Here is a 22057-nt window from a genome sequence, read left to right as displayed (position 1 = left end):
TTGCTCTGTGCCTGGGAGAAAGTGAGGGAAGGAGAAAGGAAGAAAAAAAGAAAGGTCGGGGGGCCCCATGAAGTAAGTACCCCGGGGTGCCTCCCATTAACTACAGTAATGCCCGACTCTGAGGCAGATATCATTGGAAGGATGTTGTACAGAGGTATATGGGGTCCCGGGGGACATACGCAGAACTATACAGGGCTCCCAGCTCTGGTAATAATTGGTTAATATTTCCCCCCCATAGCACATAGCACCCCTTTATTCCCCCCCCCCCCCTCATTATGTGCCTGGAGACAATACCCTGAAGAACTTCCTGATGGTGGGAATGTGCTCGAGGCTGATTTCTCTCTGTGACTCCCCAACATTCTCCCCGACCTGCAAGGAAAGAAAATAATCACTCAGTGCTGATTGGCTATGGCAATAGGGGTTTTTAGTAGCCCAAAACTGCACCACCACAGGCCCCGAAGCAGCCCCCATAGGCTTTAATGTAAATCACCCAGCAAGGGCTTGTGGGGCAATAGCAGCCTAAAGGTGTCCCCTGTGCATCTCCAGCCCCTCACTGCTGCTCAGTCACACAGATGGGGGGGGGGAAACTCCCGGCAACTTCTAGTGGAACCCTTCCCATAGGAGCAGGGGCAGTTATTAGCAGGCAGTTGGGTTCTGGGGCGGGGTTTTTATTTCTAAGGTGGGTACAGTAGGTTGTCAGGGGAACTTACCCAGTGTATGAGAATCACCTGCCGGTTCTTGCTGTTGGGGTCTGTCACTTGGCACAGGCCATAGAGAATGGATCGAGCATTCAGTCTCTTAGTGAGCTCCTCAAGCCCCCCGGCTGCCAAGCAAGAGAGAGAGGGGGAGAATGAGCGGCGGGGGCAGATACTGGCACATTATTACATAAGGAATTGGGAGGGGGGCTCCCCTTGTGTTTGGTTGCATTGTATCAGAACTATCTTCTACCCCAACATCTACTCTCCTCTAACCCTCCCCTCATCCCTCCTCTCCTCCTCCCCTCATCCCTCCTCTACCCCTCCCCTCATCCCTCCTCTACCCCTCCCCTCATCCCTCCTCTAACCCCCCTAATCCCTCCCTACCTCCTCTACCTCCTCTACTCCCCTCTCCCTCCTCTACCTCCTCCCTCATCCCTCCTCTACCCTCCCCTAATCCCTCCTCTAACCCTCCCCTCATCCCTCCTCTACCCTCCTTCTCCCCTCCTCTACCCTCCCCTCATCCCCTCTACCCCTCCCTCTACCCTCCTCTACCCCTCCCTCTATCCCTCCTCTACCCCTCCCCTCATCCCTCCTCTACCCTCCCTTCATCCCTCCTCACCCTTCCCCTCCTTCCCTCCTCTACCCTCCCCTCATCCTCTCCTCTACCCCTCCCCTCATCCCTCCTTAACCCTCCCCTCATCCTCCTCTACCCCTCCCCTTCAGCCCTCCTCTACCCCCCTCATCCTCCTCTACCCCTCCCCCTCATCCCTCCTCTCCCCTCCCCTAATCCCCCCTTACCCTCCCCTCATCCCTCCTCTACCCCTCCCCTCATCCCTCCTCTTCCCTCCCCCTAATCCCTCTCTACCCCTCCCTCCATTCCCTCCTCTACCCTCCCTAATCCTTCCTCTACCCTCCCCTCATCCCTCCTCACCCTCCCTAATCCCTCCTCTACCCTCCCCTCATCCTCCTCTACCCTCCTCACCCTCCTCTACCCCTCCCCTCATCCTTCCTCTACCCTCCCTAATTCCCCTCCTCTACCCTCCCTCATCCCTCTCTACCCCTCCCTCATGCCCCCTCTTTACCCTCCCTCATCCCTCCTCTACCCCTCCCCTCATCCCTCCTCTAGCCCTTCCCTCATCCCTCCTCTACCCTTTCCCCTCATCCCTCCTCTACCCCTCCCCTCATCCTCCTCTACCCTCCCCTCATCCCTCCTCACCCCTCCTTCATCCCTCCTCTACTCCCTCCCCTCGCATTCCCTCCTCTACCCCTGCCCTTCATCCCATCTCTACCCCTCCCCTCATCCCTCCTTTCCCCTCCCCCCATCCTCACTCACCCCTCCCCTCATCCCTCTTCTACCCCTCCCCTCATCCCTCCTCTACCCCTCCCCTCATCCCTCCTCTACCCCTCCCCTCATCCCTCTTCTTACCCCTCCCCTCATCCTCCTCTACCCCTTCCCCTCCATCCCTCCTCTTACCCTCCCTCATCCCTCCTCTACCCCTCCCCTCATTCCCTCCTCATAACCCTCCCCTCATCCCCCTCTACCCTCCCCTTCATCCCTCCTCTACCCTCCCCCTCATCCCTCCCTCATTACCCCTCCCCTCATCCCTCCTCTAACCCTCCCTATCCCTCCTCTACCCTCCCCTCATCCCTCCTACTACCCCTCCCTCATCCCTCCTCTTCCCCTCCCTCATTCCCTCCTTCTAACCCCTCCCTAATCCTCCTCTATCCCTCCCCCATCCTCCTCTACCCCTCCCCTCATCCCTTCCTCTATCCCTCCCCTCATCCCTCCTCTACCCTCCCCTCATCCCTCTCTATCCGCCCTCATCCCTCCTCGTACCCCTCCCCTCCATCCCTCCTCTACCCCTCCCCTCATCCCTCCTCTATCCCTCCCCTCATCCCTCCTCTAACCGCTCCCCTCATTCCCTCCTCTATCCCTCCCTCATCCCTCCTCTACCCCTCCTCATCCTCCTCTACCCTCCCCTCATCCCTCCTCTAACCCTCCCCTCATCCCTCCTCTAACCCTCCCCTCCATCCTCCTCTACCCCTCCCCTCATCCCTCCTCTACCCCTCCCCTAATCCTCCTCTACCCTCCCCTCATCCCTCCTTACCCCTCCCCTAATCCCTCCTCTCCCCTCCCCTCATCCCTCCTCTACCCCTCCCTAAATCCCTCCTCTACCCCTCCCCTAATCCCTCCTCTACCCTCCCCTACCCTCCTCTCCCTCCCCTCTTCCCTCTCTACCCTCCCCTCTTCCCTCCTCTACCCTCCCCTCATCCCTCCCTAACCCTCCCCTCATCCCTCCTCTACCCTTCCCTAACCCCTCCTCTACCCTCCCTCATCCCACGTTTACCCCCCTCTCGCCTCCCTCTACCCCTTCCCTCATCCCTCCTCTACCCTCCCCTATCGCCTCCTCTACCCCTCCCCTTCATCCCTCCTCTACCCCCCCTCATCCCTCCTCTACCGCTCCCCCATCCTCCTCTACCCCTCCCCTCATCCCTCCTCTAACCCTTCCCCTCATCCCTCCTCTACCCCTCCCCCTCAATCCCTCCTCTACCCCTCCCCCTATCCCTCCGGCTTACCCCTCCCCGTTCATCCCTCTCTACCCCTTCCCCTAATCCCTCTCTATCCCTCCCCTCATCCCCTCCTCTACCCCTCCCCTCATCCCTTCCTCTATCCCTCCCCTCATTCCCTCCTCTACCCCTTCCCTCATCCCTCCTCTATCCCTCCCTCATCCCTCCTCCTACCCCTCCCCTTCATCCCTCCTCTACCCCTCCCTCATCCTCCTCTACCCCTCCCCTCATCCCTCCTCTAACCCCTCCCTCATTACCTCCTTAACCCTCCCCCTCATCCCTCCTCTAACCCTCCCCTCATCCTCCTCTACCCCTCCCCTCATCCCTCCTCTACCCCCCCTTCATCCTCCTCTACCCCCCCCCTCATCCCTCCTCTACCCCTCCCCTCATACCCTCCTCTACCCTCCCCTCTCCTCCTCTACCTCCCTCATCTCCTCTACCCTCCCCTCATTCCCTCTTTAATCCTCCCCTTTCATCCCTCCCGTACCCTCCCCTCATCCCTCCTTTAACCCTCCCGTCATCCCTCCCTACCCTTCGCCTAACCCCTCCCTCTACCCTCCCTCATCCCACTTCTACCCCTCCCCTCAATTTTTTCCCCCTTTCCCCTTTTTTCTTTAACCCCTCCCTTCCATCCCTCCGTCTACCCCTCCCCTCATCCCTCCTCTACCCTCCCCTCATCCCTCCTTTAACCCTCCCTCATCCCTCCTCTAAACCCTCCCCTTCATCCCTCCTCTACCCCTCCCCTCATCCCTCCTACCCCCCTCAGCCCTTTCCTCTACCCCCCCCTCATCCCTCCTCTACCCCTCCCCTCATCCCTCCTCTAACACCATCCCCTCATCCTCCTACCCCTCCTCATCCCTCCTCTAACCCTCCCCTCATCCCTCCTTACCCGCCCCTCATCCCTCCCTACCCCTCCCTCATCCCTCTCTAACCCTCCCCTTCATCCCTCCTCTAACGCTCCCCTCATCCCTCCTCTAACCTCCCCTCATCCCTCCTCTACCCCCTCCCCTTCATCCCTCCTCTAACCCTCCCCTCATCCCTCCTTCTACCCCTCCCCTCATCCCTCCTCGTAACCCTTCCCCTCATCCCTCCTCTAACCTCCCCTCATCCCTCCTCTTAACCCTCCCCCTCATCCCTCCTCTACCCCTCCCCTCATCCCTCCTCTACCCTCCCCTCATCCCTCCTCTACCCCTCCCCTAATCCCTCCCTTATACCCCCCCTCATCCCTCCTCTACCACCTCCCCAATCCCTTCTTCTACCCCTCCCCTCATCCCTCCTCTACCCCTCCCCCTAATCCTCCTCTACCCTCCCCGAATCCCTCCTTCTACCCTCCCCTCTCCTCCCTACCTCCCCTCTCCCTCCTCACCCCCTCATCCCTCCTCTAACCCTCCCTCATCCCTCCTCTAACCCTCCCTCATCCCTCCTCTACCCTTCCCTAACCCTCCTCTACCTCCCGTCTTCCCACTCTAACCCCTGCCCCTCATCCCTCCTCTACCCCTCCCCTCATCCCTCCTCTACCCCTCCCCTTCACCCTCCTCTACCCTCCCTCATCCCCCTCTCCCCTCCCCTAAATCCCCCTCTTACCCTCCCCGAATCCCCTCCTCTACCCTCCCGCTCTTCCCTCTCTACCCTCCCCTCATCCCTCCTCTACCCCTCCCGCATCCTCCTCTAGCCCCTCCCCTAATCCCTCCTCTACCCTCCCCTAATCCTCCTCTACCCTCCCCTCTTCCCTCCTCTACCCTTCCCCTCATCCCTCCTCTTACCCCTCCCCTCATCCCTCCTTAACCTCCCCTCATCCCTCCTCTAACCCTCCCCTTCATCCCTCCTCTACCCTTCCCAACCCCTCCTCTTCCCTCCCCTCATCCCACTTCTACCCCTCCCCTCATCCCTCTCTACCCCTCCCCTCATCCCTCCTCTTACCCTCCCTCTCCCTCCTCTACCCTCCCTCATCCCTCCTCTACCCTCCCTAATCCCTCCCTACCTCCCCTATCCCTCCTCTTACCCCTCCCCTCATCCCTCCTTAACCCCCCCTCATCCCTCCTCTTACCCCTCCCCTCATCCCTCTCTACCCTGCCCCCTCATCCCTCCTCTTACCCCTCCCCTAATCCCTTCCTCTGACCCCCTCCCCTCATCCCTCCTCTACCTCCCTAATCCCTCCTCTACCCCTCCCCTCATCCCCTCTACCCCTCCCCTCATCCTCCTCTACCCTCCCCAATCCCTCCTCTACCCCTTCCCCCATCCCTCCTCTACCTCCCCTAATCCTTCCTCTACCCTCCCCTCATCCCTTTCTCTACCTCCCCTAACCCTCCCTCTACGCCTCCCCATCCCTCTTCCCTCCCTCACCCTCCTTACCCCTCCCTCATCGCTCTTCTACTCCTCCCTAATCCCTCCTCTTACCCTCCCCTCATCCCTCCTCTTACCCCTCCCTCATCCCTCTTCTACCCTCCCCTCATCCCTCTCTACCTCCCCTCATCCCTCCTCTTAGCCCTCCCCCATCCCTCCTCTGACCCCTCCCCTCATCCCTTCCTCGACCCCTCCCCTCATCCCTCCTCTAAACCCTCCCTCATCCCTCCTCACCCCTCCCCTCATCCTCCTCTACCCTCCCCTCATCCCTCCTCTACCCCTCCCTCATCCTTCTCTACCCCTCCCTCATCCCTTCCTTTACCCCTCCCCCTCATCCCTCCTCTTAACCCCTCCCTCATCCCTCCTCTACCCCTCCCCTCATCCCTCTTCCCCTCCCCTCATCCCTCTTCTACCCCTCCTCATCCCTCCTCTACCCTCCCCTCATCCCGCCTCTACCCTCCCTCCATCCCTCTCTACACCCTCCCTCATCCCTCTTCTACCCCGCCCTATCCCTCCTCTACCCCTCCCTTCATCCCACTTTCTACCCCCCTCATCCCCTCCTTCTACCCCTCCCCTCATCCCTCCTACCCCTCCCTCATCCCTCTTTCTACCCTCCCCTCATACCCCTCCTCTACCCGCTCCCCTCATCCCTCCTACCCCTCCCCTCATCCCTCCTTACCCTCCCCTCATCCCCCTTACCCTCCCTCATCCCGCTCTACCCCTCCCTCATCCCTCTCTACCCTCCCCTCATCCCTCCTCTACCCCTCCCTCATCCCTCTTCTACCCTCCCCTCATCCCTCCTCTACCCCTCCCCCTCATCCCTTTCTTACCCTCCCCTCAATCCCTCCTCTACCCCTCCCCTCATCCCCTCTTCTACCCCTCCCCTCATCCCTCCTTTACCTCCCCTCATCCCTCCTCTCCCCTCCCCTCATCCCTCCTCTACCCTCCCCTATTCCCTCCTCTACCCCTCCCCTCATCCCTCTTCTACCCTCCCCTAATCCCTCCTCTAACCCTCCCTCATCCCTCCTCTTACCCCTCCCCTCACCCTCCTCTACCTACCCTCGCATTCCCTCCTCTACCCCTCCCCTCATCCCTCTTTCTACCCCTCCCCTATCCCTCTCTACCCCTCCCTCATCCCTCTTTACCCCTCCCCTCATCCTCCTCTACCCCTCCCCTTCATCCCTCTTCACCCCTCCCCTCATCCCTCCGCTACCCTCCCCTCATCCCACTTCTACCCCTCCCTTCATCCCTCCTCTATCCCTCCCTCATCCCTCCTCTACCCCTCCCCTCATCCCTCTTCTACCCCGTCCCCTCATTCCCTCCTCTACCCCCTCCCCTCATCCCCTTCTTTACCCCTCCCCTCATCCCTCTCTACCCCTCCCTCAATCCCTCCTCTACCTCCCCTCATCCCTCTTCTTCCCCTCCCCCTCATCCCTCCTTACCCTCCCCTAATCCCTCCTCTACCCCTCCCCTCATCCTCTTCTTACCCCTCCTTCTCATCCTCCCTATCCCTCCCCTCATCCCTCTCTACCCCTCCCCTCATCCCGCTCTACCCCTCCCCTCATCCCTCCGCTACCCCTCCCCTCTCACTCCTTACCCTCCCCCACCCTTCCCCTTCCTACCCCTACCCTCCCAGTTGCCTACCCCCCAGTTCCCACCCTCCCAGTTCCCACCCCCACCTTTCCAATTCCTACCCCCACCCTTCCCAATTCCTACTCCCACCCTTCCCAATTCCTTACTCTCACCCTTCCCAGTTCCTATCCCATACCCTTCCCAGTTCCTACCCCCACCCTTCCCAGTTCCTACCCCACCGTTCCCAGTCCTAACCCCCACCCTTTCCAGTCCTACCCCCACCCTTCCCAATTCCTACCCCCACCCTTCCCAGTTCCTACCCCCACCCTCCATACTCCTGAGAGAGTTGCCCCCTACCAGGACACAAAGCAGACAGATATATCATCAGGCGACTCACCTCCAGAATCCAGCAGCTTCAGGTCCCAGCGCTTCTCATAAGCAAACACAGCCCTGAAGGGAAAAGTGAATCAGCCAAAGGCAATAACTCTGAGGAAGGTAAAGCCTCTAAGGGGCCACAGGGCTGGGCCTCACACCCACCAAAGCATTTTCTCCTCTATCCCACCCGCCATTACCTTCCTGCATCTAATTGGCTAAAAACACAGTCACCGGTTTCCCACATGGGCACTAAGGGGCAACGAAGGAGAAACATTGGCAGGAAAATATTATGGCCCCTGTTACTAGGGCCAAGCTGAGAGTGGGGAACTGGCAGTCAGAGGTGACAGTGAGAGTGGAGTAAGCCACCAGGTTAATTATTGTTACATGTTTCTAATATTATAACTATCAACATCCCTTTCCTTTGGTTTCCATACGGCCCCCATCTGTGTCCCCCCCACTAATCTCTGCACCTTTATCTTTGGGAACAAACAGACCCGGACTGGCAATCTGTGGGATTTGGCAAATGCCAGGGGGGCTGTAAGGGGCCACAGTCACTATTTATTGGGCTGGGGGGGGCTGTTTGTGCCTCTGGGTACTGGGAATGCCAGGGGCTGTAAGGTGCCACAGACAGTCACTATTTATTGGGCTGGGGGGGGGGGGCTGTTTGTGCCTTTGGGTACTGGGAAGCAGGGGGGCTGTAAGGTGCCACAGACAGTCACTATTTTATTGGGCTGGGGGCGGCTGTTTGTGCTCGGGTACTGAAGCCAGGCGCGGCGTGTAGGTGCCACAGACAGTTCACTATTTATTGGGCTGAGGGGGCCTGTTTGTGCCTCTGGGGTTACTGGAATGCCAGGGGCTGTAAGGTGCCCACAGACAGTCACTTATTTATTTTGGCGGGGGGCTGTTTGTGCTCTGGGTACTGAATGCCAGGGGGGCTGTAACGGTGCCACAGACATCACTATTTATTGGGCCTGGGGGGCTGTTGTGCCTCTGGTACTGGGAATGCCAGGGGGGCTGTAAGGTGCCACAGACAGTCACTATTTATTGGGGCTGGGGGGGGGCTGTTTGTGCCTCTGGGTATGGGAATGCAGGGGGCTGTAAGTTGCCACAGACAGTCACTATTTAGTTGGGCTGGTGGGGGCGGGCTGTTTGTACCTTGGGTTACTGGAATGCCAGGGGGCTGTAGGTGCCCGACAGTCCACTATTATTGGGCTGGGGGCTGTTTTGTTTTTGGCCCCCTTCTGGGTACTGGGAATCCAGGGGGCTGTAAGGGCCCAGACATCACCTATTTATTGGGCTGGGGGGCTGTTTTGCCTCTGGGTATGGGATAATGCCAGGGGGGCTGTAAGGTGCCACAGGACAGTCACTATTATTGGGCTGGGGGGCGTTTTGCGCCTCTGGTACTGGAATGCCGGGGGGCTGTAAGGGTGCAACAGACAGTCACTATTTATTGGGCTGGGGGGCTGTTTGTGCCTCTGGGACTGGAATGCCAGGGGGGCTGTAGGTGCACAGGGGACAGTCACTATTTATTGGGCTGGGGGGGGGGGCTGTTTGTGCCTCTGGGTACTGGGGAATGCCAGGGGGCTGCTTAAGGATGCCACAGACGTCACTATTATTGGGCTGGGGGGCTGTTTGTGCCTCTGGGTACTTGGGAATGCCAGGGCTGTAAGGGCCACAGACAGTTCACTATTTATTGGCTGGGGGGGGCTGTTTGCGCCTCTGGTACGAATGCCGGGGGCTGAAGTGCCAAGACAGGTCACTATTTATTGGCTGGGGGGGCTGTTGTCCTCTGGGTACTGGTAATGCCAGGGGGTTTTCTGTAAGTGCACAGACAGTCACTATTTATTGGGCTGGGGGGCTGTTTGTGCCTCTGCGTACTGGAATGCCAGGGGCTGTAAGGTGCCACCAGACAGTCACTATTTTTGGGCTGGGGGGGCTGGTTTGTGCTCTGGTTACTGGGAATGCGCTACAACGCTCTGTACCTTTGCCCCACATCCCTGTTCCTGCCCCCCCCCCCCGCCTTCCGCACTTATTTATGGAACAGAACCTTTGCCCCCCCCAGACACAGACACAGCCGAGTGGAACAAGAGGAGAATCCCATTACCTGCTCGCCGGCTGCACCTTTAATTCTGTAAATTACATCTCCCCAAAACTCTCCCACACCCCAATAAATGGGGAATTGTGTGCAGATCCTGTCAGAATGGATATCATCCCCCAATGAACTCTCACCCTTTTCCCAAATGCATCAACAAGGGGGGGGGGGCCAGACGATTCACACCCTGTCTCTCCCTATGTCTCTCCCTGTACTATCACGTTACTATTCATTTATACTCTGCACTCAGTGTCTCTCTTCTATTGATACTTGGTTTATTTACAGATTTGCTTTATTGGTTTTCAACATGGAAGGGGGGGGGGGTTGAGGGGGGGAATGTGAGGAAAATAAACAAAACAAATCAAAACAGTATCACAATATTGTCTGTCATCAGTGTTACAGTATATTCCCATTTATAGTCGTGCTGAAACATCCGATGGGTGGGACTGTTACGCTTATTATCACTCATGTATTATAAGGGATAATGTACCCCCTACTGTAAATGATAAGGATATTAGCAGTCACTGAGGGCTTCTGTGCCCCATATAAAGGCACTAGGCGCAGGCTGATTATACAGGGAACTCTGAGTATCACTCATGTATTATTAAGGTAATTGTACCCCCTACTGTTAAAATGATAAGGGATATTAGCAGTCACTGCAGTTCTGTGCCCCATATAAAAGCGCACAAGGCTGCAGGCTGAGTTATACAGGGAACCTGAGTATCACTCATGTATTATAAGATAAGTACCCCCTACTTGTAAATGCGATAAGGGATATTACAGTCACTGAGGGTTCTGTGCCCCCCATATAAAGGCACAAGAATGACAGGCTGATTATTACAGGGAACTCTGAGGATCACTCATGTATTATAAGGGATAATGTACCCCCTACTGTACAATTGATAAGGCATATTAGCAGTCACTGAGGAGTCTGTGCCCCCATATAAAGCACAAGCTGCAGGCTGAGTATATACAGGGAACTCTGAGTATCACTTCATGTATTATAAGGATATGTACCCTACTGTAAATGATTAAGGATATTAGCATCACTGAGGGGTTCTGTGCCCCCCATATAAAGAGCACAAGGCTGCAGGCTGAGTTATACAGGAACTCTGAGGATCACTCATGTATTATAAGGGGTAATGTGCATTACCCCCTACTGTAATGAATAAGATTTAGCAGTCACAGAGGGGTTTCTGTGCCTAAAAGGCACCAAGGGCTGCCAGGGCTGAGTTATACAGGAACTCTGAAGTAATCACTCATTATTATAAGGGATAATGTACCATTTTACCCCATTAGGGATATGAGGTTTTTACAGAAGCCATGAAACAGCTGAAAATCTGAGGAATTCTGTGAGTGCAACTGGAAATCTTTAGGTAAATAGAGGTTGTGTAGGGATAAGAAGAGCACAACTGTGCATTAGGTGTTAAATGAGGGGGAGTGTCCTTTTCGATGTGTTTCATGGGGGGCACTGTCACAATGGGAGTAACTGTACCAGACAGTATAATGTGAGGGGGGGGGAGGATCTCATCGGTCCTGTGAGGTGCAAAGCTCAGCGGCGAAAGCTCTTGTCCACCAGAGGGTCTCCTTACTAAGCTGAATAACTCTGGGGTGGCACAGAGAGGGAAGGGTATAACTCTGGGGTGGCACAGAGAGGGAAGGGTATAACTCTGGGGTGGCACAGAGAGGGAAGGGTATAACTCTGGGGTGGCACAGAGAAGGAAGGGTAGAGCTCTGGGGTGGCCACCAGAGAAGAGGGTATAACTTGGGGTGGCACAGAGAGGGAAGGTATAACTCTGGGGGTGGCACAGAGAGGGAAGGGGTTTATTAACTCTGGGGTGGCCACAGAGAAGAAGGGAGAGCTCGGCGTGGCACAGAGAGGAAAGGGTATAACTCTGGGTGGCACAGGAGAGGGGAAGGGTATAAACTCTGGGTTGCACAGAGAGGGAAGGTTTAAACTCTGGGGTGCACAGAGAAGGAAGGGTAAGAGCTCTGTGGCACAAGAGAAGAAGGGTTATAACTCTGGGTGGACAGAGAAGGAAGGGTATAACTCTGGGGTGGCACAGAGAAGGAAGGGTATAACTCTGGGTGGCACAGAGAAGAGAAGGGTAAGAGCTCTGGCGGTGCACAGAGAAGGAAGGGTTATAACTCTGGGGCACCCAGAGAGGGGAAGGGTATAACTTTGGGTGGCACAGAGAGGGAGGTATAACTCTGGGTGGCACAGAGAGGGAAGGGTATAAACCTCTGGGGTGGCACAGAGAAGGAAGGGTAGAGCTCTGGGGTGGCACAGAGAAGGAAGGTATAAACTCTGGGGTGGCACAGAGAGGGAAGGGTATAACTCTGGGGTGGCACAGAGAGGGAAGGGTATAACTCTGGGGTGGCACAGAGAAGGAAGGGTAGAGCTCTGGGGTGGCACAGAGAGGGAAGGGTATAACTCTGGGGTGGCACAGAGAGGGAAGGGTATAACTCTGGGGTGGCACAGAGAGGGAAGGGTATAACTCTGGGGTGGCACAGAGAAGGAAGGGTAGAGCTCTGGGGTGGCACAGAGAAGGAAGGGTATAACTCTGGGGTGGCACAGAGAAGGAAGGGTATAACTCTGGTGGCACAGAGAAAGGAAGGTATAACTCTGGGGTGGCACAGAGAAGGAGGGTAGAGCTCTGGGGTGGCACAGAGAAGGAAGGGTATAACTCTGGGGTGGCACAGAGAAGGAAGGGTATAACTCTGGGGGTTTGTTTTGGGGCACAGAAGGAAGGAGGGTTTATAACTCTGGGGGTGCAACAGAAGGAAGGTATATAACTCTGGGTGGCACAGAGAAGGAAGGGTGTAACTCTGGGGTGGCACACAGAAGGAAGGTATACTCTGGGTGGCACAGAGAAGGAAGGGTGAATCTCTGGGTGGCACAGAGAAGGAAGGGTATAACTCTGGGGTGGCACAGAGAAGAGAGGGTATAACTCTGGGGTGGCACAGAGAGGGAAGATATAACTCTGGGGGGCACAGAGAGGGAAGGGTATATCTGGGTGGCACAGAGAGGGAAGGGTATAACTCTGGGGTGGCACAGAGAGGGAAGGTATTATAACTCTGGGGTGGCACAGAGAGGGAAGGGTATAACTCTGGGGTGGCACAGAGAAGGAAAGGGGTGAGAGCTCTGGGGTGGCACAGAGAAGGAAGGGTATAAACTCTGGGGTGGCACAGAGAAGAAGGGTTATAACTCTGGGGTGGCACAGAGAAGGAGGTATAACTCTGGGGTGGCACAGAGAAGGAAGGGTAGAGCTCTGGGGTGGCACAGAGAAGGAAGGGTATAAAACTCTGGGGTGGCACAGAGAAGGAAGGGTATAACTCTGGGGTGGCACAGAGAAGGAAGGGTATGAACCTGGGGTGGCACAGAGAAGGAAGGGTGTAACTCTGGGTGGCACACAGAAGGAAGGGTATAACTCTGGGGTGGCACAGAGAAGGAAGGGTATAACTCTGGGGTGGCACAGAGAAGGAAGGGTATAACTCTGGGGTGGCACAGAGAAGGAAGGGTGTAACTCTGGGGTGGCACACAGAAGGAAGGGTATAACTCTGGGGTGGCACAGAGAGGGGTATGTAGGCAGAGGGAGGGGAGGGTAGAGAAGTGGAATAGTTCAAAGGGGGCACAGAGAAGAGAATACATTAACAGAGGGGGGGCTATTATTGTAGGTGGTGGCAGAGAGAAGGGAAGCATAACTGGGGGGCACAGAAAATGAGGTACAATGCTGGGGGTCAAAGAGGGCTGGGAGAAGTCTGAGGGGACACAGAGAATGGGGAGTATTACTGTGGGGGAATAGAGGAGGTTGAGTATAACATGGGGTGGAGGATGGAAAATGTGGGGACAGTAGAAAGGAGATATAATTTTGGGGGGCACAGAGTAGAGAGAATAATATGCTTGGGGGTAACAGAAAAGGGAGCAATAATATGGTGTCAGGGCACAGAGAAAGGGGATATCATGATGGGGGACAGAGAAGGGGGGTATCATTCTGGGGCACAGAGAAAGGGGGTATCATTCTGGGGGACAGAGAAGGGGGTATCATTCTGGGGGACAGAGAAAGGGGGTATCATTCTGGGGGACAGAGAAGGGGGGTATCATTCTGGGGACAGAGAAAGGGGGTATCATGCTGGGGGACAGAGAAGGTGGGTATCATTCTGGGGACAGAGAAGGGGGTATCATTCTGGGGGACAGAGAAGGTGGTTTGCATGCTGGGGTACAGAGAAAGGGGTATCATTCTGGGGGACAGAGAAGGGGGTATCATTCTGGGGCACAGAGAAGGTGGGTTTCATGCTGGGGTACAGAGAAAGGGGGTATCATTCTGGGGGACAGAGAAGGGGGTATCATCTGGGGGACAGAGAAAGGGGTATCATTCTGGGGGACAGAGAAGGGGTATCATTCTGGGGGACAGAGAGGGGGGGTATCATTCTGGGGACGAGAAGGGGTTATCATGCTGGGGGACAGAGAAAGGGGTATCATTTGGGGGACAGAGAAGGGGTATCATTCTGGGGGACGGAGAAGGGGGTAATCATTCGGGACGGAGAAGGGGATCATGCTTGGGGGACAGAGAAGAAAGGGGTATCATTCTGGGGACAGAGAAGGGGGTATCATTCTGGGGGACAGAGAAGGGGGGTATCATTCTGGGGGGACAGAGAAGGGGGTATCATGCTGGGGGACAGAGAAAGGGGGTATCATTCTGGGGACAGAGAAGGGGGGTATCATTCTGGGGGACGGAGAAGGGGGGTATCATGCTGGGGGACAGAGAAAGGGGGTATCATGCTGGGGGACAGAGAAGGGGTATCATTCTGGGGGACAGAGAAAGAAAGGGGTATCATGCTGGGGGACAGAGAGGGTATCATTCTGGGGGACAGAGAAAGGGGGTATCATGCTGGGGGACAGAGAAGGGGGTATCATTCTGAGGGGACAGAGAAGGGGGGTATCATTCTGGGGGACGGAGAAGGGGGGTATCATGCTGGGGACAGAGAAAGGGGGTATCATTCTGCGGGGACAGAGAAAGGGTATTCATTCTGGGGGACAGAGAAGGGGGGTATCATTCTTGGGGGACAGAGAAAGGGGGTATCATGCTGGGGGACAGAGAAGGGGGGTATCATTCTGGGGACAGAGAAGGGGGTATCATTCTGGGGGACAGAGAAGGGGGTTTCATGCTGGGGGACAGAGAAAGGGGTATTCATGCTGGGGGACAGAGAAGGGGGGTATCATTCTGGGGGACAGAGAAGGGGGGTATCATTCTGGGGGACGGAGAAGGGGGGTATCATGCTGGGGGACAGAGAAGGGGGGTATCATGCTGGGGGACAGAGAAGGGGGGTATCATTCTGGGGGACGGAGAAGGGGGGTATCATTGCGGGGGACAGAGAAAGGGGGTATCATGCTGGGGACAGAGAAGGGGGTATATCATTCTGGGGGACAGAGAAAGGGAGGTATCATGCTGGGGGACAGAGAAGGGGGGTATCATTCTGGGGGACAGAGAAAGGGGGTATCATGCTGGGGGACAGAGAAGGGGGGTATCATTCTGGGGACAGAGAAAGGGGGTATCATGCTGGGGACAGAAAGGGGGTATCATGCTGGGGGACAGAGAAGGGGGGTATCATGCTGGGGACAGAGAAGGGGGGATCATTCTGGGGACAGAGAAGGGGGGTATCATTCTGGGGGACAGAGAAGGGGGTATCATTCTGGGGGACAGAGAAGGGGGTATCATGCTGGGGGACAGAGAAGGGGGGTATCATTCTGAGGGACAGAGAAGGGGGGTATCATGCTGGGGGACAGAGAAGGGGTATCATGCTGGGGGACAGAGAAGGGGGGTATCATGCTGGGGGACAGAGAAGGGGGTCATCATTCTGGGGGACAGAGAAGGGGGGTATCATTCTGGGGGACAGAGAAGGGTATCATGCTGGGGACAGAGAAGGGGGTATCATGCTGGGGACAGAGAAGGGGGGTATCATTCTGGGGGACAGAGAAGGGGGTATCATTCTGCGGGACAGAGAAGGGTATCATTCTGGGGGACAGAGAAAGGGGGTATCATGCTGGGGGACAGAGAAGGGGGGTATCATTCTGGGGGACAGAGAAGGGGGTTTCATGCTGGGGGACAGAGAAAGGGGGTATCATTCTGGGGGACAGAGAAGGGGGGTATCATTCTGGGGGACAGAGAAAGGGGGGTATCATGCTGGGGACAGAGAAAGGGGGTATCATGCTGGGGGACAGAGAAGGGGGGTATCATTCTGGGGGACAGAGAAGGGGGTATCATTCTGGGGGACGGAGAAGGGGGGTATCATGCTGGGGGACAGAGAAAGGGGGTATCATGCTTGGGGACAGAGAAGGGGGGGTAATCATTCTGGGGGACAGAGAAAGGGGTATGTCATGCTGGGGGACAGAGAAAGGGGGTATCATGCTTGGGGACAGAGAAGGGGGGTATCATTCTGGGGGACAGAGAAGGGGGGTATCATTCTGGGGGACAGAGAAAGGGGGTATCATGCTGGGGGACAGAGTAAGGGGGTATCATTCTGGGGGACAGAGAAGGGGGGTATCATTCTGGGGACAGAGAAGGGGGGTATCATTCTGGGGGACAGAGAAGGGGGTATCATTCTGGGGGACAGAGAAGGGGTATCATGCTGTGGGGACAGAGAAGGGTATCATTCTGGGGTACAGAGAAGGGGAGTATCATTCTGGGGGACAGAGAAGGGGGGTATCATTCTGGGGGACAGAGAAGGGGGATATCATGCTGGGGGACAGAGAAGGGGGGTATCATTCTGGGGGACAGAGAGGGGGTATCATTCTGGGTGGGCATAGAAAAGATGGTATAACACGCAGGGGGGCACATGGAAGAGAGGGTATAATTTTGGGGGGCACATGGAAGAGAATATAATTTTGGGGGGCACATGGAAGAGAGGGTATAATTTTAGGGCGCAAATGGAAGAGAATATAATTTTTGGGGGCACATGGAAGAGAGGTATTAATTTTGGGGGGCACATGGAAGAGAATATAATTTTGGGGGGCACATGAAAGAGAGAGTATCATTTTGGGGGGCACATGAAAGAGAGAGTATCATTTTGGGGGGGACATGAAAGAGAGGGTATAATTTGGGGGCCATGAAAGAGAGAATATAATTTTGGGGGGCACATGGAAGAGAATATCATTTGGGGGGCCATGAAAGAGAGGGTATATTTTGGGGGGACATGAAAGAGAGGGTATAATTTTGGGGGGCCATGAAAGAGAGAATATAATTTTGGGGGGCACATGAAAGAGAGAGTATCATTTTGGGGGGCCATGAAAGAGAGGGTATCATTTGGGGGGGACACAGGAGGGGAAGTTAGAGTGGGGGTGAGCAGACACAGCAGATGAAGGGGGTTACACAGATTCCCCCGGGCTGTCAGTGCCGAGATACCCCCCCCCAGTTAGCGCTACTGCCCCGCCCCCCTGCAGCCATATGGCAGCACCCCCCCCCCACCAATCCCCGGTGTCACTGACCAGTCGGTGGAGCTGCGATCGCTCAGTACGTCCTGTTGGGCAGTGAGTAGCGACAAGTGGTGCGACTCTAAGTCCGGGGGGGTCGGCATCCTTACAGGGGCTCCGCTCTGGGTCCTGCAACTGGAGGCCAATCGGAAAGTTGTTGGGGGGGGGGGGTCCTACTTCTGCCAATGGGGGGCTCCTGATGGCTGTGGGACTGGGGGGCTCCTGGTGCCTGTAGAAGTGGGGGGCTCCTCTGTTGCTTGTAGGACTGGGGGGTCCTGATGCCTGTAGGATTGGGGGGCTCCTGATGCCTGTAGGAATGGGGGGCTCCTGGTGCCAGTAGGATTGGGGGGCTCCTGGTGCCTGTAGGATTGGGGGGCTCCTGATGCCTGTAGGAATGGGGGGCTCCTGGTGCCTGTAGGATTGGGGGGCTCCTGATGCCTGTAGGAATGGGGGGCTCCTGGTGCCAGTAGGATTGGGGGTCTCCTGGTGCCTGTAGGATTGGGGGGCTCCTGATGCCTGTAGGAATGGGGGGCTCCTGGTGCCTGTAGGATTGGGGGGCTCCTGGTGCCTGTAGGACTGTGGGGTCCTGATGCCTGTAGGATTGGGGGGCTCCTGATGCCTGTAGGACTGTGGGGTCCTGATGCCTGTAGGATTGGGGGGCTCCTGGTGCCTGTAGGACTGGGGGTCCTGATGCCTGTAGGAGTGGGGGGCTCCTCTGTTGCTTGTAGGACTAGGGGTCCTCCTTATGGCAGTGGGGGGTCTATGGCGTCTTCCCCTCTCTGTGTGTGTGAGAGTCTGTCTCTCCTCTCCCAGTCTGCAGTTGGGTCCGGCTCTCCTCCTTCCGCCCCCCCCCCCCCCCCCCCCGTACCCTCTCCCCTCCCTCTCAGCTCTCTGCCTCCTTTCCCTTCCTTTATGGACTTTGTCCCATCGCTGACTTTCTCTTTCTCAAGGTGCCCCGACTCTCTCTCTTACCCCATTCCCCTATTCTGCCCTGTCTCTCTCTCTCTTACCCCATTCCCCTATTCTGCCCTGTCTCTCTCTCTCTTACCCCATTCCCCTATTCTGCCCTGTCTCTCTCTCTCTCTTACCCCATTCCCCTATTCTGCCCTGTCTCTCTCTCTCTTACCCCATTCCCCTATTCTGCCCTGTCTCTCTCTCTCTCTTACCCCATTCCCCTATTCTGCCCTGTCTCTCTCTCTCTCTTACCCCATTCCCCTATTCTGCCCTGTCTCTCTCTCTCTTACCCCATTCCCCTATTCTGCCCTGTGTCTCTCTCTCTTTTACCCCTGTAGTTCAATTGTGCACTGCCTGTATCTCAATTACCCCTGTATCTCTGTTTGCCCCTCATATCTGTCTCTGTTACCCCTGTATCTCAATTATTCCTTGTGTGTTTCAGTGTAAGTGTGAGTGGGCATTAGGGGGTACATATAAGTGTGAGTGGGCATTAGGCTGTACATATGAGTGTGAGTGGGCATTAGGGGGTACATATAAGTGTGAGTGGGCATTAGGGGGTACATATAAGTGTGAGTGGGCATTAGGGGGTACATATAAGTGTGAGTGGGCATTAGGCGGTACATATAAGTGTGAGTGTGGCCATTAGGCGGTACATATAAGTGTGAGTGGGCATTAGGTGGGACATATAAGTGTGAGTGGGCATTAGGGGTACATATGAGTGTGAGTGGCATTAGGGGGTACATATGTGAGTGTGAGTGGGCATTAGGGGTACATGTAAGTGTGAGTGGGCATTAGCAGTACATATAAGTGTGAGTGGGCATTAGGGTATAATATAAGTGTGAGTGGGCATTAGGGGGTACATATAAGTGTGAGTGGGCATTAGCGGTACATATAAGTGTGAGTGGGATTTAGGCGGTACATATAAGTGTGAGTGGGCATTAGGGGGTACATATAAGTGTGAGTGGGCATTAGGGGGTACATATGAGTGTGAATGGGCATTAGGGGTACATGTAAGTGTGAGTGGGCATTAGGCGGTACATATAAGTGTGAGTGGGCATTAAGGGGTACATATAAGTGTGAGTGGGCATTAGGCGGTACATATAAGTGTGAGTGGGCATTAGGGGGTACATATAAGTGTGAGTGGGCATTAGGGGGTACATATGAGTGTGAATGGGCATTAGGGGGTACATGTAAGTGTGAGTGGGCATTAGGCGGTACATATAAGTGTGAGTGGGCATTAGGGGTACATATAAGTGTGAGTGGGCATTAGGGGTACATATAAGTGTGAGTGGGCATTAGGCGGTACATATAAGTGTGAGTGGGCATTAGGGGTACATATAAGTGTGAGTGGGCATTAGGGGGTACATATGAGTGTGAGTGGGCATTAGGGGGTACATGTAAGTGTGAGTGGGCATTAGGGGGTACATATAAGTGTGAGTGGGCATTAGGGGTACATATGAGTGTGAGTGGGCATTAGGGGTACATATGTAAAGTGTGAGTGGGCATTAGGGGTACATATGAGTGTGAGTGGACATTAGGGGCGTACATGTAAGTGTGAGTGGGGCATAGGCTGTACATATAAGTGTGAGTGGGCATTAGGGGTACATATGAGTGTGAGTGGGCATTAGGGGGTACATGTAAGTGTGAGTGGGCATTAGGCTGTACATATAAGTGTGAGTGGGCATTAGGGGGTACATGTAAGTGTGAGTGCATTAGGGGGTACATATAAGTGTGAGTGGGCATTAGGCGGTACATATAAGTGTGAGTGGGCATTAGGCGGTACATATAAGTGTGAGTGGGGCATTAGGCAGTACATATAAGTGTGAGTGGGATTTAGGGCGGGTACATATAAGTGTGAGTGGGCATTAGGGGGTACATATAAGTGTGAGTGGGCATTAGGCGGTACATATAAGTGTGAGTGGGCATTAGGGGTACATATAAGTGTGAGTGGGCATTAGGCGGTACATATAAGCGTGAGTGGGCATTAGGGGTACATATAAGTGTGAGTGGGCATTAGGGGTACATATGAGTGTGAGTGGGCATTAGGGGGTACATGTAAGTGTGAGTCCGGCATTAGGCTGTACATATAAGTGTGAGTGGGCATTAGGGGGTACATATGAGTGTGAGTGGGCATTAGGGGTACATGTAAGTGTGAGTGGGCATTGGTGTACATATAAGTGTGAGTGGGCATTAGGGGTACATATGAGTGTGAGTGGGCATTAGGGGTACATATGAGTGTGAGTGGGCATTTAGGGGGTACATGTAAGTGTGAGTGGGCATTAGGCTGTACATATAAGTGTGAGTGGGCATTTAGGGGTACATATGAGTGTGAGTGGGCATTAGGGGGTACATGTAAGTGTGAGTGGGCATTAAGGGGTACATATGAGTTTGAGTGGGCATTAGGGGTACATGTAAGTGTGAGTGGGCATTAGGGGGTACATATAAGTGTGAGTGGGCTTAGGGGGTACATGTAAGTGTGAGTGGCATTAGGGGTACATGTAAGTGTGAGTGGGCATTAGGGGTACATGTAAGTGTGAGTGGGCATTACGGTAGGGTACATATGAGTGTGAGTGGGGCATTAGGGGGTACATATAAGTGTTTGGAGTGGGCATTAGGGGGTACATATAAGTGTGAGTGGGCATTACGGGGTACATATGAGTGTGAGTGGGCATTAGGGGGTACATGTAAGTGTGAGTGGGCATTACGGGGTACATATGAGTGTGAGTGGGCATTACGGGGTACATATAAGCGTGTGAGTGGGCATTGGGGTACATATAAGTGTGAGTGGGCATTAACGGTGGTACATATGAGTGTGAGTGGGCATTAGGGGATACATGTAAGTGTGAGTGGGCATTACGGGGTACATATGAGTGTGAGTGGGCATTAGGGGGTACATATAGCGTGAGTGGGCATTACGGGGGTACATATAAGTGTGAGTGGGCATTAGGGGGTACATATAAGTGTGAGTGGGCATTAGGGGTACATATAAGTGTGAGTGGGCATTTAGGGGTACATATGAGTGTGAGTGGGCATTAGGGGGTACATATAAGTTTGAGTGGGCATGTAGGGGTACATATAAGTGTGAGTGGCATTAGGGGGGACATGTAAGTGTGAGTGGGCATTAGGGGGTACATATAAGTGTGAGTGGGCATTAGGGGACATGTAAGTGTGAGTGGGCATTAGGGGGTACATATAAGTGTGAGTGGGCATTAGGGGGTACATATAAGTGTGAGTGGGCATTAGGGGGGACATGTAAGTGTGAGTGGGCATTAGGGGGTACATATAAGTGTGAGTGGCATAGGGTACATATGAGTGTGAGTGGGCATTAGGGGGTACATATGAGTGTGAGTGGGCATTAGGGGTACATGTAAGTGTGAGTGGGCATTAGGGGGTACATATGAGTGTGAGTGGGCATTAGGGGTACATATGAGTGTGAGTGGGCATTAGGGGGTACATATGAGTGTGAGTGGGCATTAGGGGGTACATGTAAGTGTGAGTGGGCATTAGGCTGTACATATAAGTGTGAGTGGGCATTAGGGGGTACATATGAGTGTGAGTGGGCATTAGGGGGTACATATGAGTGTGAGTGGGCATTAGGGGGTACATGTAAGGTGAGTGGCATAGGTGGTACATATGAGTGTGAGTGGGCATAGGGGTACATATGAGTGTGAGTGGGCATTAGGGGGTACATATGAGTGTGAGTGGGCATTAGGCTGTACATATAAGTGTGAGTGGGCATTAGGGGGTACATGTAAGTGTGAGTGGGCATTAGGGGGTACATATGAGTGTGAGTGGGCATTAGGGGGTACATATGAGTGTGAGTGGGCATTAGGGGGTACATATGAGTGTGAGTGGGCATTAGGGGTGAGTATGGGGGGGGGAATGTTGCAGAGAAAAGAGAACGAGTCCCATTTGTTTCCTGTGCAGATGATTTTCTTTCTACCAAATAAGGTCACTTCCCAATCTGCCCCAGTCTGGAACAGA

General features: G+C 54.9%; 1 protein-coding gene across 1 annotated transcript in view; it reads right to left on the bottom strand.

Moving 5' to 3' along the window:
- The window catches only part of LOC101734770 (mucin-2-like), a 33486-nt gene extending 15549 nt beyond the window's left edge, over nt 1-17937 (bottom strand). Inside the window, exons 1-4 of the mRNA XM_031895221.1 lie at nt 17135-17937; nt 7579-7631; nt 711-823; nt 295-369 (exon numbers count right to left, since the gene is read on the bottom strand). Of these exons, the coding sequence (XP_031751081.1) occupies nt 295-369; nt 711-823; nt 7579-7631; nt 17135-17223 (330 nt within the window). The 5' untranslated portion in view covers nt 17224-17937. The remainder of the gene's footprint in view (nt 1-294; nt 370-710; nt 824-7578; nt 7632-17134) is intronic.
- Between the last annotated feature and the right edge of the window lie 4120 nt (nt 17938-22057).

The sequence above is a fragment of the Xenopus tropicalis genome, chromosome 1, assembly GCF_000004195.4.
Source record: "Xenopus tropicalis strain Nigerian chromosome 1, UCB_Xtro_10.0, whole genome shotgun sequence".
Classification (NCBI taxonomy): Eukaryota; Metazoa; Chordata; class Amphibia; order Anura; family Pipidae; genus Xenopus; species Xenopus tropicalis.
The sequence above is the reverse complement of the archived record's forward strand: the minus strand, read 5'-3'. Positions and strand labels throughout refer to the sequence as shown.